Source organism: Oryza glaberrima, chromosome 8 (assembly GCF_000147395.1).
Source record: "Oryza glaberrima chromosome 8, OglaRS2, whole genome shotgun sequence".
NCBI classification, from domain to species: domain Eukaryota; kingdom Viridiplantae; phylum Streptophyta; class Magnoliopsida; order Poales; family Poaceae; genus Oryza; species Oryza glaberrima.
This window is the reverse complement of record NC_068333.1, coordinates 19,425,865-19,441,899: the sequence shown is the minus strand read 5'-3', so window position 1 is coordinate 19,441,899 and position 16,035 is coordinate 19,425,865. Positions and strand designations below refer to the sequence as shown.

The 16,035-nt window shown below is 40.7% G+C and overlaps 2 protein-coding genes across 2 annotated transcripts; one reads left to right on the top strand and one right to left on the bottom strand.

Annotated features, from left to right (window-relative positions):
- The first annotated feature begins 625 nt into the window (after positions 1-625).
- Positions 626-10,496, top strand: LOC127781386 (AT-rich interactive domain-containing protein 4-like). Its single transcript, XM_052308333.1, has 17 exons — positions 626-934; positions 1,029-1,150; positions 2,861-3,079; positions 3,152-3,343; positions 4,331-4,384; positions 4,851-4,939; positions 5,030-5,282; positions 5,376-5,432; positions 6,469-6,500; positions 6,904-7,039; positions 7,124-7,297; positions 7,766-8,341; positions 8,441-8,578; positions 8,703-8,801; positions 9,801-9,901; positions 9,986-10,076; positions 10,173-10,496. Exons 3-17 carry the CDS (start codon positions 2,915-2,917, stop codon positions 10,299-10,301), a joined length of 2,286 nt encoding a protein of 761 aa, XP_052164293.1. The 5' UTR covers positions 626-934; positions 1,029-1,150; positions 2,861-2,914; the 3' UTR covers positions 10,302-10,496.
- A 3,525-nt stretch (positions 10,497-14,021) lies between these two features.
- LOC127781363 (uncharacterized) lies at positions 14,022-15,333 on the bottom strand. The gene is made up of 2 exons (XM_052308310.1): positions 14,801-15,333; positions 14,022-14,599 (listed from the first exon to the last, which is right to left on the bottom strand). Exons 1-2 carry the CDS (start codon positions 15,193-15,195, stop codon positions 14,413-14,415), a joined length of 582 nt encoding a protein of 193 aa, XP_052164270.1. The 5' UTR covers positions 15,196-15,333; the 3' UTR covers positions 14,022-14,412.
- Positions 15,334-16,035: the final 702 nt, after the last annotated feature.

Below are 16,035 nucleotides of genomic sequence, written 5' to 3'. Positions count from 1 at the left end.
ATCTATTTTAGAATGGAGTGAATATATTTTGGGAGAAGGGAATATCTCTTATTTTTCTCTATTAGACAGGAACTTGTTGAATCACATCAATATTACATCAATATTACATCGTACATACAACTTTGAGTAAGAAAGTAATATAATCAAATCATTGTACTACCCACATCCTTAATCTATGACGCCATCGTAAAAAAGAATCAGAGGGTGTACATAGCAAATAATCTCCCCAAATTTTTTATTATGCTTTTATTTATGAAATGAAAATCTACCGTGGGGATATTCCCGCCACTGTTTTTTTTTTAAAAAATCTCCCTATAGTAATACTCTTTCCATCTCAAAAACAAGTACAGTTTTATACGTTCATATCCGACGTTTATTATTTATCTTATTAAAGGTTTTTTATGATCAATATTAACAACATTTACTATTTGTCTTATTTAAATTTTTTTATGATTAATATTTTTTTGTCATTAGATGATAAAAACTAATTTTTTAATTTTTTTCATAAATTTTTTAAACAAGACCGATAGTCAAACGTTGTATATGGATATTTGTCATTGCACTTATTTTAGTACAGACTACTCACTTTTATTCTCCCAAAGCCCTGTGGGCTCACAAGTCAGGGACAGCCCGTCCCCTGAGGCCCTGACCCTTCCCCCGGTATCCAGAGGCCGACGAACCAGCACGAACTCCACGCACCAATCTCACCACATCAATCCACATGGCGTCGCGTCGCACGCTCCCCGATTCCCCCCACCCAAATTCCTTCCTCCGATCACCACCGGAACCAACCAAACCCAAATCGCCAAAACAACATACGATCGCAACTAGGCTGTGCTGTGGCCAAAAAAAAAAAAAATCTAAAAAGCACTCGTGCAGCAGCAGAGAATCAGAGAGAAGGAAGAGGAAAAAAAAAACCGCAGAAAAAGAATTCGTATAATTTCCTCCCAACTTTTCCTCGCGATCCCGCTGCGAAAAGAAAAAAAGCTAATTTAATCCGTGCTCTTTGTTTTTATTCCTCTCCGCAGGTAAATGAATCATCGCCGCGGTCGTCGTCGCCGTCATCATCATCATCATCATCCTAGCCACGAGGGGAAGAGGAAGCGCAGGAGGGATCAAGCAGGAGCTGTGGATTCCGCTTCCGTGCACGGTACGACTACGATCTCCAGTGGCTCGAGCGGTTCGTCCCGGCCAATCAAAATATTTCCTGGAGATTGCTACTTGCTCGGTTATTTATTATTTGAGGGGTTTGCATTGCTAATCCGCGGAGGGATTAAGACGGGGAGGAGGGTTGGTGGATTTAGGTTAAAATTCCAGTGGTTTTCCTTTTTTTTGGTTAGACAGATAGATTCTTTTTTCCGGAGTGGTTGACTGGATTTGATTTTGACGGGATGGGGGTCGGCTCGCGTGCGATTCACCACGCGTTTATTCCCCTCTCGTTCTGTCTGTATTATTAATGATTCGAAGAGGGGGATTTGTGCGGCGGCTAAATTAGGGTTCCATGCTCTCTCGCCTCCACGCTTTTGCCCTAGCCGTCGCCGCACAAATCGAGCGCATCCTGCCGCCGGCGCCGCCGCCGGTGTCATAGCGGCTCGGAGTCGCGGGGTTTTGGGCTGCGCTCGTCGATTTGGGTCTCCTGGTATGGTTGCTCGATTCGATTCGGTTCGCTTGGTTCGATTTGGTGCTTGTTTGTTCTGATTTTGGCTGGAAATTTCGTGAAGGGAGTTGCAGTTTTCAGTCACCTGAAATATTCAATTTTTTCAGTCATTTTTTTAAGCTGTTCGGTTTGCTTTTTGGTCCGTGCACTGGTTTAGTGATCTCAGCTTAATGAACATCTTTACTTGTCCCATTGTGCCATGCAGTATGTTGGTGAGGCTTGTATGTGAATCGATTTTGGTTCAGGTGTCAGTTAGTTGATTGCGATTGGTAGTTTGTATGCTTCGCGAAGTGCTCATCGTTATGTCTTGCAGTTTATATGTTTGTGCAATTTTAAAATAAACCAAATGCAGTTATTAGGGAAACCATAGGTAAAAGAAATTTTTTTATGCCCTGGTAAATAAAGATAATCAATTCAAAATTGCACATTGTGTTGATATTTTTGAATTGCACATTATAGTGCTATTTCCACTGCAGGCTAATGCAATTATTGTACTGTTGGATGTTCATTCTTCTCTTGTAGATGGTTCCAGTTTGCATTTGTCGAATGCAGAAGCATGTTAATTTTTCTTGTATCAAATTTTACGGTGGTATTGGAGTTGTAAATTGAAAATTACATACACATGTTATATTTTGCGATTAGCAATCTATCACAGTAAAGTAATGTTTGTTCAGCTAGCACAGATTTACCCATACAGTTTTAGGAAAGAAGTATGAAGGAGTAACAACCAAAAGTGTTACACAAATATATTCTTTCTTCCTGGGCTAAACTAGCAGCAATTAAATCTCGCCGGAAGAGCGGAAATGTTCCTGACACATTAAGCCGGTGTTTAAAGCCCACAGAACGAGGAAGCCAATCCTCTGGACACAAGCAAAAGACCAAACTACTTACCAAACTGTTCTTTTTTTTTTATTATTTTGTAATGGGCCCACTTGGAATTGTAACCATTTTGTTTGATTCAACATAGCATGGACAAACTGCTATCATTGGATGTGCAGATCCAAAGGTTGCAAATGTGACTGACACATTTTAAATTTTCAGGTGACTGAAAACTAGACGACCAGGAATTGCTAGTTCTCAGTCACCCGAAATATTTAACCTTTCAGTCAATCTCTTAAGCTGTTCAGTTTGCTTTTTGATCCACTCACTGGTTCGGGTGATCTCAGTTTCATGAATGATTTGCTGTTGCTAGTGGTGTTGCAGGGTTCAATGGTGGAGTGAGCTGAATTGGGGAGATGTGATTTTACCGGTTCAGCCATGGCTCAAATCCAAAGCAGCTCACTGGTGAACTGCACGCTGCTTGCGGTGCTATGTGGGAAGGTTACAGACAAACAGCAGAAGCCACCTGGTCTGGTGCCCGAGGTGAAGCGACCACGTCTTTCATATCCATTCCCAGAGCTGATCTCGTCTGGGAGATTGGAGGTTAGTAGGCTTTTGCTGTTTACTGTGGTGATGCATTTCTTTTGTTGTGTTATGAACCGGCTCGGGATGCAGGTGCATACGCTGATCAATCCCACAGTTGATCAATTCCGGAAAGCGCAACAGGCTGTGCAGCCCAACTTGATGTACCTCCAGGGTCAGCAGCTTGAGAATGAGGAAGAAATTGGTACACTTGTCTGGGGCGATGCTGATGTATCTGATCCACAGATATTTAGTTCACTCATTAGTCCACCTTTTCCGACCATAGTAAGCACCAAACTCTTAGCTAGCAACAATGTTGGTCAGCGCTCTTAGCTTTCAATTAAATGATAACTGATACTACCATAAGCTTCCGTTTCATTGTGCTGTTCGATTTTATTTATGTGACAGACATTTATACTCCCTCCGTAGAAAATGTTGGGCAATTTTCTTAGGGCTTCTATAAGAATTTGTGGGACACACATATTTCCCGAAACACTTTTTATGGGTTCTTTTCCTCTAATACCTTGCATTAACTGTTGAGATGCATGTCAATACTGGTGCTGGCATGCTTAAGAGGCAAAAGCAATGCTCGGTCACGTACTTGCAAAAAAATGAACAAATGTGGATGAATCAGAAGTTGTATAATACTCCCTTTGGACTGATAATACTTGTCGCTTTGGACAAGGGCACGGTCTTTAAAAACAACTTTGACCACTATTTTTTATTACAATATATATATATATATATATATATATATATATAGAAATATCAATAAATATATGATTTTATTGAAGTACTTTTTAAGATCAGTCTATATATATGGTCACCATACTTCTAAGACAAATATTTTAGATGTTATTTATAGTCAAAGTTTTTAAAGTTTGACAATAGCCTTGTCCAAAACGACAAGTATTATCAACCTGGAGGGAGTAGGATTTATCTAACCTCAGTTTGATTCCTCAAACACTCCACAATTAATTTAACAATCGTATTCCGTCAACAGCTTAAACATGTAATCACAACACAAACGCAACACAACAGCTCCAACTTGGTTCTTAAAACTGATATTCCAATATTTTGTTTTTTTAATGCCCATAACTTGATTTACATATTCCACTTATATTTGTCTGACTTGTAGCTACTAACATTTTATTTTTTAAAACCTTATGCTCCTTGTTTTTCTGTTTTGTTTCATAAACGGTTTTCTTTTCCAATTTTTCCATGGTCGTCTTCCTTCTATCTATTTATCTTACTGTCTAAGCTTTTATACAGGTTTATTTGGAAGTTCCTGCTGGGGAAAAGCTTGCTCAATCTCTTCAGTTAAAGGTAGTTTGTTTTGTGATATTTTCAATTAGTTTTTTTTTAAAAAAATTTGTGAACAGGTTGTGGTGTTCCATATGTCTTTTTGCCACAGTTGTGAATCTGCTTGTTGGGATGCATATATACTTGTAAATATCCAAATGATTCCTCATACTTTTTTTTTAAAAAAAAAATTGCTCTGATCTGTAGCGTGAGCTTAGTTTCCATAAACAATTGCTATACTCAAACTGCATTTGTTTAGTTTATTTTGTCTAGCATAGGTGTTGTTCTATTGTTGGAATGTTTATATCATTATATGCTTGTAAGATGAGCAATTGCTATTCATTTTTCGGCAAGATGATTGCTAACATTTACAAATTATTTTTGCAGTTTTACTGAGCTTTTTTCTTTCAACAACAATTCCTACTCTCCTATTACTTCAGAATCTTATTTGTGATTTTGGAATTTGTGTTTTTGACACTTTCATTCCCAGGGGATTCCATATGTATTATATTGGAGAAATTCATTTTCATCGTATGCAGCATCTCATTTTCGCCAAGCCTTGATATCAGTTGTTCAGAGGTATCATATTCATCATGTCTGTGTTGTATGTATCGTAAGTCCCATTTAGTTTTGTTTTTTCATCCAATAATTGAGTGTTCCTTTATGTAGCTCCTGCAGCCATACATGGGATGCATTTCAGCTTGCACAAGCTTCTTTTCGACTGTACTGTGCAAGAAATAATGATGCGCAAAGTGTTAAGCTTGGGCCTCGTTTACTAGGGGATGCTCCAAAGATAAATATCTTCCTTCCTGAGAATGAAATGGTTGAGGAAGAAGGTAGCTCTGAACATTTTCCAGCCATAAAGATATATGATGAAGATGTGAACATGAAGCTTCTTATTTGTGGAGCACCATGCATCTTGGTAAGTGTTAGTGGTCATGCCTAAATTTGTAATATTTTCTTATATATTATTGCATTTTTCTTATCCCAACCAATACTTCCATCTCTTTTACAGGATGCTAGTTTGTTGGGCTCACTGGAGGATGGTTTGAATGCTCTGCTCAATATTGAAGTATGGGTCCATTCTTGTACTTACCATGTGTTGCTTTATTTCTGCATAGAAGTGCTGAGTTCTGAATAGTATACCCCAACAATCTAGTTCATGGAAATGCTAGTTGATTGGAGTAATGAACTATGAGTCTGTTAGCTTACGGATTATAAGTATGCATTATTGCAGCCAACAAGTATTGTGACTTGTAGGCAACCTATACTGGCTGGTGGGGCTGGGTCCCAAAGTCCATACTCCATAATGGCATGGCTATGGAGTAGATTGATGATACAGCTTGGTTGCAATCTCATTTTCTGAGTTGTGAATTTGCATTCTAGAGTATGTTGCACATCCTATGGTGACCGGATTTGTGGTTCACCGCCACATCCCACGACCCTGGTTCATCATCTCAGTTTGTGGCTCATGGTTGATCTGGTTCATCCCAATCAATGGTTGAGTCACGAATGGCATCACTGTTCTCTATGGTTTCTGGAGAAGGAATAGTATTGGCAGGGTTGGAGATATAAGTGGGCTGTCTGGTTGACAGCCCACCTAGTATCTTCTTTTTGCTTTATGTCCTTTCCACATCTTTTCTTTCATTATACACCTTGTGTTATGTATTTTATGCGCAATTTACATAAAAATAGCTGTAGATTGGGTAATCCACCAAAACAATTTACATAAAAATAGCTGTAGATTGGGTAATCCACCAAAACAATTTACATAAAAATAGCTGTAGATTGGGTAATCCACCAAAAACTTAGTGGTGGTGATGGTGACTGGTGAGTCTGCCATCCCATCACCTCCTATTTAGTTGGTAGGATCTTCTGGTTTGTCAATTTCAATTTCTGGTTGATGTTGGATTGCGAATTGTATATGTTTTTTTTTCCAAGAAATATATACGACTTTAAAGTTTAGAACATATATTTGTTGATTATTGCAAGACACTGGTATTCAGCTAGTACCGTTGTATGTTAATATTTATGCACCATGAATTTTGTAGCAAGATAATATGGCACATACTGCCTGTTTAATGTTTGATTTTTCCCCTTTTTTTCAGATTCGAGGGTGTAGACTCCAGAACAGAGTCAGGTACCTTCAGCTGCAGTGTGGCATATATAATATATATTCAATATCTGGCAACCTGTTGTGTCTTATAAATACTAGCTCATGTGTGAGTCATGTTCTTTTACCACAAATTTAATAAAGCTCAAACTGGTGGTATATCAAATAAATTAACTAATCTTGATTTGTGCTGCCTATAATTTAAAGGTTAACTGCGGCGATATTTCCCTAAAGAAAAAACTAAATGGTAGCCAGATTAAATGCTTCCATCGGTGTCTTGTAAACTATAGTCACAATAGAGTATTTAACACTATCTTTTTGTGGTCATATTTTTAAGTGATGCTGCTATCCTTATTTTGTAGTTCTGCGTCATTACTTGGTTGCTAGAGATGTTTAGTTGGTTTCTACTCTCAACATTTTCTCTTTTCAGTGCTGCTCCTCCACCTCTTCATGCTGAAACTCTTCCACATGGGGTGGTTACAATGCGTTGTGATATCACAACATGCAGTTCTTCACACGTGTCATTGCTTGTTTCTGGCAGTCCGCAAACATGTTTTGATGACAAGGTATGGTTTCTGTATTTATGGAACATTTTTTAGTCTTCAGTTTGATATTTACAGTGTCATATGCTGCTTCATGGAATTTTGTAGCTTTTGGAGAACTATATTAAAAAGGAAATTGTTGAGAAGGGCCAGTTAGTTCGTGCTGTCTTAGTTAGGGAGGACGACAAACCATCTTCAGTTGAGCCTTTGACTTCGATGTCTGTGGCTTCTGGAGCTTCTACTTTTGAAGTCTGGATGACCCTACCTAAGTGGGCAGGACAGGTTTGTTTTCTTCAAAAAGTTGAAGTAGTGTGCTGAACACAACTTGGTAATATGTGTAAAAAAATACCCACTAATTTCCCCATGGTCTTTTGTGTCATTTTTTTTGGATATCATGTTGTCCTTTTGTGGACGATAAATCCTGTCAAGTATCTCGTTCTTCCTCTGCTGTTGTCTGTACTTTGGTTTCATCAGTAAAGCTGGGAACACCTTTTGTTTGTTAAAAAAAATGGGCTAAAAACACATGTATCAGGAAACAGAAGTGGTTTGGACATTTTAATACATAATATGACTACCAAGACCCCTATGCTCTTTAATTGTATCACCAATCTTTCTTGACAAGTCAAACCTCAATGTGTGAACTCAACCATATGGTGTTTTATACCATTGTGGATTCTAATTATCTTTCCTTACATGGTTATGTTCAATGGATCATTCATCACTAACTGAAGATTGTTTTCTACTGTCTAGGTTTTGAAATATCTTGCTCCGGAAATCTCTTACAAAAGCCTGGTTCCACTTGGAATTGCTTGTGTAAATGGAACTCCAGTTTCTTCGTTTGATAGACAAGATGTGGATCGGCTTCTTTTCTTTTGCAAAAATGAAGCTATTGTAAATGGTCTATATTCTCATCTGCCAAGATGGTCAGCATCCCTTGTTAAGGACAGACTGAAGGGAACTCCAGAGTCAAAATCAAGTACTTTTAGTGCAAATGGAGTTGGAGAGTACCAGAAACATCCAATGAAAGGGACTTCCCTATTAGTCAAACCAAAGCTGAAATCTGCAAAAATGAGGCCTATTCCACACTCTTCGAAGCGGCAGATGCACCCTTTTGTGGGTATCCCTCCGTCCTTTATTCATGATGCTAGTCAAGTTAAGCCTAGCTTGCCGGCACCTCCGGTAAGGCATAATGCATTACCTGTTGCTCCAACAACTCAAAGAAAATTATCATCTGGGACATCACGTGTTGAACCAGCTGTTCCGTTAAATCCTCTGCCAATGAAGAAACATGGGTGTGATCGGTTGCCTATTGGAATTTGCTCTGAAGTACTCTCATTTACCATCTCTCCTATTCTTTTTTATTGTTTTATGCTGAAATGCTCTCTAAAGTTAAGGTCAAACATATTTTCCCCTTGTCCTTTGCAGGAAGACTTCTTAAAAGATGTCATGCAATTTCTACTTCAGAGGGGGCACACCCGACTTGTTCCTCAAGGAGGACTAGCCGAATTTCCTGATGCAGTACTAAATGCAAAACGCCTTGATTTATATAACTTGTATAAAGAGGTTGGTCTTCGCTGCTGCTATTTTCATGCATTAATTATGGGCTTATCGCCTTGTGGGGTTAAATATGGAGAGAGAAATGCTGATTTAATCATTTATCTGATGAAAATGATGATTGATCATTCAGGTGGTATCCAGAGGCGGATTTTATGTAGGCAATGGCATAAATTGGAAAGGTCAAGTCTTTTCAAAGATGAGCAACCATACTGTTACAAACAAAATGACGGTATGCATGTAGTTGATATTTGTTTCAATCTTGTTAGATTTGCTGCAGTGAATTGGTTATTTTCTGTGGTACCATTTATCACACTTCAGTTGTTATGCTACTTAGATTTACTCTACTATATGGGTCAGCCTGTAAGAGGGACATGTTTTGGCACATAGTCAGCTTTGAACGTTCTATTCCTGGAAAATTTGCTGCACAGGTGGAGCCAGGAATCCTAAGATTTATTTGTCAAGCGACGGGTCAGGAGTGCTAATTTCATTTTAAAATCACTTAAGATACAGCTTTTAGCATTGAAAATCTCAGAAATTATGGGTAGGCCAAGCTCCTGCTCGTGCCTCCCCCTCTCTCTGCCACTGGGCCTGCCTGCAATAATTTGCTGACAAAATTCACTATGGAACACTAAATGTGGTCTTGGCTAGAACGCACTCTAATGGGCTTCAGACCATCTAGGATTGGTGATCCATCATGTGGTTATTCCTTAAATTTGGTGGAGTGACTCCATTCTTCATTTCTCTACCTAGTGTGTGCTTTTAGAGATGAGCTGATGATGGACAAACACATTCCATTCCTCCAAACAAATAACATATTTAGAACCATGTCATCAATTGTCCATCTTTCCTCAAACCACACAACCCATGTATTCGTGGTATTTGCTAGCAGACACTCTGCCCACTGAAATAATATGCACGCTGAATGAGAAATATTTGAAAATGACCTTGCTATCTTCGTTTCTTCTATTTAATTTAAATAATTAAAAGGTGGGCCTATTAGGCAGTGATGGGGCTCAGGGGTGTTACGAAAAGCCTTGATCTTGGAGTCCTTTGTGCCGTACACGAGCCTCTGCGGTTAATGTACAGATAGTTGCTATAGCGGTTAACCACAAATCATAGTGTCTGTAACACATTTATTCTTTTTTGTTTCCTTTTGTTATCTTTTATTTACGGTATGTTAGCTGCCATTTCATTGCCTGTTTCTGATGTGCTAAATGTGTTGCAATAGGGTGTTGGAAACACGTTAAAGAGACATTACGAGACATACTTGTTGGAATACGAACTTTCACATGATGATGTCGGTGGGGAATGCTGCTTACTCTGCCACAGGTTCGAGGACACGATTTTAGTATGGAGCTGTTGCAACTGTTTCCTGTCGGTATAATCTAACATATTCCTTCCAACTATTTCCAGTAGTGCTCCAGGTGATTGGGTTAACTGTGGGTTGTGCGGTGAATGGGCGCACTTTGGGTGTGATAGACGGCAAGGGCTAGGCACATTCAAGGTAGAAATATTTCCTGATCTGTATCTAACGTTTTATATTCCTTTCAATAATTTCATTATTTAGGTTGTGCATTGATCTGGGCTGCTGCTGTAACAGGACTATGCGAAGACAGATGGGTTGGAATATATCTGCCCTCACTGCAGCCTCGCGAACTATAAGAAGAAGCCACCGCCTCCCGAGAGTGCTAATGGCTTCAGAATAGCATCTGCACAACGGAATATTTAATTTTTGTTACTCTTTTTTAGCCTACTGTCCCACTTTTGGGTAAGACAGGGCTGGTAGATAGCATGTTTTAAACAATGTAGTGTTTAGCTGTATTATGTCATTAATATCATTTATTTAGTGAAAGGTTTTATATTTATTGTAATCAGTGAAGTGACAACTCAGAAAGGCTCTAATTAATTGCTGGGTTCAATCGTGTATTCCATTTCCATGCTGGATACCTGTTGCTCATAGCTACCCCTTTTGCGTAATATGGGAACATGGGAGAAGCGATTTGTCTCTGAACTCTGTAAGCACCATTGATAACTTTTATTCGTGATTCTTTTTATTCATGTACGTCTTGCTTATGGAACATGCTTGATTCACTCTAGATTCAGACATCTGCCTCTTGTTGAGGCATACTTCGTTACTGCTTGTTGCTAGTTGCTTCCGGAGATCAAGGATCTCACATTGCTAGTGTGTTGCAGATTTTTGTCAGTTCAATGCACAAATGTTGATAAATATCTGTTGAAGTATTCTTCCATGCATAATAAATCTGCCGATAAGTATATCTTCGCGCAGTAATGTTCAACGATATACCGCAAATTGATAATTTGACCTGTTTTGAGGCATATCGAAACTATTATTTTCCTAGTTAGAAAGTATTGTCAAGCAGTTCTCAAATTATGTTACACAATAATTTGGCACTAGTGATTAATACAAAGATCTACAACACGATTCTAGAAATAGAGAGGGGTGCTACTCGCTTGCTTACTCTATTTTAGACCAAGAGTTAAAAGGAAATGGAGAAAGGTGCTATTCTTGCTTACTTTACTCTACTTTAAACCAAGTTTAGACTGAGTTTGGATTGCGATTCTAGAAATAGAGAGGGGTGCTACTCGCTTGCTTTACTCTATTTTAGACCAAGAGCTAAAAGGAAATGGAGAGATGTGCTACTCTCACTTACTTTATTTACTCTACTTTAGACCAAGTTTAGACTGATATGAGTGTCTGAGTTTGGATTGGATGGGTGCACATATGATGAAAATACATAAGCTGTAGCTAAAAAATTTTCTTGATCGGGTTACTGGGCAAGCTCTGTCCGTGATTCTAAATTGTGTTCCACAAACAGACCAACAATTTTCAGATTGTGTTCCGCACACAATTTGAACCAACAAAAAGAAAAAACTAACACAAATTTCAAATTGTGTTCCGCGTACACAAAAACTAACACAGAAATTTGAATAAAAAATGTGCTTACACAATGAAGTGGCACACATACAAAAGCACAATGAACGAAGTGATTAATCCCTACTTCCACACACACAAAAACACAACGAAGAATCTGCTACTTGGTGATTAATCCACAATGCAACACACAATGAAGACTTCTGGCGCGCGTTCGTGTGTGTGCTTGCATATGTGCATCATCTTGATGGTGGCTCCAATGATCAGTGATCTAGGGCATATCTAGCTAGTTTTTCTTGGCGAAGAGAAGCTGGGACCGGAGGTCGGCGGCGTCGACGTCGTTGAAGTGGTTCTCCGGCATCCAGTTCCCCGTCCTGGGCTCCCTCATCCAGAAGAACCCCTCCTTACTCCCGGCGGCGGCTCCCTCCGCCGCCTGCAGCTTCGCCGTCGTGCCGGCCGCCGCCGCCGCCGCAGGCTCTTGCTGCCTCACCGCCGCGGCCGCCGCTGCCGAGAAGGAGCGGCGGCAGCAGCAGCTCACCGCGGCGATGCCGGCGCCGGCGACCCGTGCCGACGAGAGGAGGGCTCTCGCTGCCGCCGCCGCCATTGTTGCCGCCATATCGCTCGAGCTGGCTGGGAGGATGGCCGTCTGCCCGTCTCGTCCTAGCTAGGGTTTCTTCGTGGCTTCGTGAGATTGTTGGGGGGACGGATCACGACGCGCGTGGGCAGTTATAGGCTGGCGCTGGCGTGCATGCCGGAGAGACGAACAATGCGGCGCATGATCCGAATCGACTTGGAGCACAAGCATTCAAGCACAAAGGGCCGGGTAAACTCGAGGTGGGCCTTGGATTGTGAATTGGGCCTTACTAATAGATGCATAAGGTATCATTAGATTCGATTTTGAAAGTGCATTGCATAGTTATAATACTTGTTGATATATTATGAAAGGAACTAATGGTCGAAATATAATCGTGAAGACCATATAAAAATCTTATACGGCTTATATTTCGAGACGAAGGGAGTATAATATAATGTTTTGTAAAAGTTTGAAAAAAAATGCTAGATGGTCTGGAAAGATTTTTTAAAAAATGGTAATTGATAACATGTACTCGCTTTGAATTTGCTCCAAAACTCATGCTTGGCAAATTTTATTGTTTGGCGACAATGACATGGTGGTGACCTCATCAGCTTATTTTGTTTTGGTGTTGAGGTAAAATCCTACTACAATGTTGGTGGGGATGGCCAAGCAAGCAGCCAAGCATATGGTGTTGGAACTTGGAACCACTAGTGGATTGGATTGCAAGCCCAAACCAATGTTAGTACAGGACAACAAGAGGATACACATATACAATATTATAGGTGCCAACAAGATGGGGAAAAGAAGTGGCACAAAGGAATGTAGTTGGGAGTGGACAGTGATATGGAAGATGATAAAATACATTTCTGACACACCGCAGATGCTCTTAGTCCAATTTTAAGAGGGAAATGGGGCTAAAAGCATCTACAGTGTGCTAAAAAATCGAACCATAACACTGCAGCATGCTAATCATGCTGACACATAAAATCGAACAGGCTTCTTGATTCGAACAGAAGAGACAAAAAAAATCATGGATCCATTACTTAAATACAAATGCAAAGGAGCTCACTGTTGGATTCCACCGGAAAATACTCATGGTTGCTGAGTGTGGGTTTCACGGGTCCCACCATTATATAGTATTAATTTGAGTATGGTTGTCTGTGAGATAAATCGATATGTACGTTGGAGATGCTCTAAGTTATACGCTTATACTCCCTTAGGTCATTAACATATGACGTTTTTAGCAAGTCGTATATTAATGATCCGTGTTTATAATTTAAGAACCGCGATAGATCGATGATAATAAATCTAATTCCAGTAGGGATATAGTTTGGTAATCCCAATGAAAAATATTTGCATATTTTACTGCACCGCTAAAGATATTTGACGAAATATAACAATGGGCCTAATCGTCTCTAGTTTCTTCCAATTCAGAATAATTCGCTTTTCATGAACGCACATGTGCTATCTTGCTCACATTTTGTAGTTTTTTAACTATCTGAAAAAGAAACCCGGCCATTTTCGGAGATTCTTCACATCAAGTTGTTTGGATATGCCACCGAATCGTCCATCGATCCTTGTTCCCCAATTTCATCTTACTATGCACACCGCTAAAGATGTTTGGCCGAGTCTCGATTGTATAGGTATTTGATGAAATATAACAATGGGCCTAATCGTCGTTCTAGTTTCTTCCAACATTCCGAACAATTCACTTCCACGAACGCATATATGTGATATTCTGCTCACATTTCGTAGTTTGTACTATCTGAAAAAGAAACCCATTTTCGCCTGCACATTGATTCTTCCCATCAAGTTGTTTGGATGCCACAGAATTGTCCATCCTTTGTTCCCCAATTCCATAGCGAGGCATCAAATTCGGCACCCTTTTTAACCACTAGTGTTTACAGGGAGAACCTACACGTTGGACACAACTGAAACCTAACGAATCACACAGCAACAAGCAGTCAAGCACACAGAATCTCTTATTGTTCTCCACTTAACTTTCTTGCATGCAACCTTCCAGAATATAATTAATCAACCATATCGGATCGTACGTGTATAACAAACAAACACACAGATCTAACAACAAGTTGCATATCCCTTCTAGGATTACAACACGCAAAAAATAGAAACAAAAAATACTGACCCAATATTCTGATCAACCCCTTTCTACTACTCCATGATTAACCTCTCTTCATTACCACTCAAATTAACTCTCTTATCACATCTTCTTCTTATGCATGCATACACATATGCAAAGTCCTTCAGTTATTGACATGCCTGGCTAATAACTTCCTCTCAAAGTTCTCCATGAACAGTAGTAGTACGTGCTCCTCTTCTCAGTAAGTACTTTAACACTACGTAGTAATAACTCTAGGCTACGGCTAGTGTCGTCCTTGGTCTGCCACGGACGGGCGCCGCCGCACGGTGAGGGCTGTGGTGGCGAGCCAGACCTCGCCGCTCCGGCCGGCCTGCCGTCACCGCCGCCTCCCGCTCCCGCGCCTCGTCGACGGCGATCTGCTGCCACCGGCACTCCTCGCTGCAGAACCCTTGGTCACCTCTACATGTACACGAGATTATCAGATATGTACATGAGAGTAATATATTTCATATTAATCTATCTTGTTTTTTTAAAAAAAATTGATGAGATGTAAAAATCGAAGGGATATTTTCTCGAGGATGAAAACATTTTTCCCCATGTTCATGCATGGATGCATATGCATGATAAATGTCTTCTTGAGGTTTGTTAGGTTTTTGGTACCTATACATGTAGACATCCTTGGTAGGGCTGAGCTCACGCCGGCACAGGGAGCAGGCCTTGAGGAAGCTGCACGAGACGGCGCCGTGGCGCCCTGCGGCGGCGGCGGCAGCGGCGCGCGGCCGGACCATCTGCTTGAGCACTACGCTCGCCGCGTGCGCGTGCGCGTGCGCGTGCCGGCCGTGGTGGTGCTGGCTGTGCACGATGATCTGGAGCCCGACGACGAGGCGCTCGCGCTCGCGCGCGCGGCGGCCGCCGCCGCGCGTGCCGGAGCCGTAGTGTCCACCGGCGCCGCCCATCCCCATGGACGCCGCGACGAGGTGGTTACCGCCGCGGTGGCAGTGGACGACGCCACCCTCCTCGCCGAGGTGGAAGATGCTCTGGCTTCTTGGAAGCATGGCTGCCGGCGGCGGCGGGTGGAATCACCTCACCTCAGGTGAGGCGGTGAGACCACCACGCTTGGAGCCGAATAGCTAGGCGTACGTTGTGGAGGTAGGAGATGAGAGGGAAGGATGAGGGGAAGTGAAGGGGAGAGGAGTGATGGATATTTAAAACCACCCCATGTCCACAAAATATGTTTTTTTTTTAATTTTTTGTTCACTGCTTCCATATGACTCAATAGTAGCTGATCTATAGAAGAAGAATCTTCTATTGAGATTGGGGCCCAATATATGGTATAAGGTTGTAATATGCTCTCTCTAAAACTGTCCATATAAGGAGTCATCAAGTTTAAGGAGGAATTTTCCAGGATTTAACGATGTTGTGCTTTCAGTGGTAGGCGACGTACCCGTCGATAGCGAGACGCCTGTGGTGACTTCGTCAATCTCTCCAAGATTTGCCGGTCCAGTCTTCGAAGATGCTCATACGGGTAGGGTTTGCGTGCGTGCATTCATAGGGATGAGTGCGCGTGCGTTGTGAGTGTCTGCGTTGTACTGTGTAATTTTTAAAAAAAAGTTTAAGGAGGAATTAATAAAACAAAGAAACTTTACGTATGCATTGTAATCAATGGGTATAAAAAAATTTTGGGTTTCGGTCAACAACTAATTTGCACATAGAAACTACAAATATGACCATCTTAATTTTTGAAGAAACCAAATAATAAAATATGTCGAACACTTTTGGATGAACATATTATGTCATTCATTGGAATCCTTATCCTCTTCGGGGCTTCTTTGGAACGTGAGAAATTTTCTTGATATATTCCTATTGTAATTGAATTGAATTATGAATATCCTATA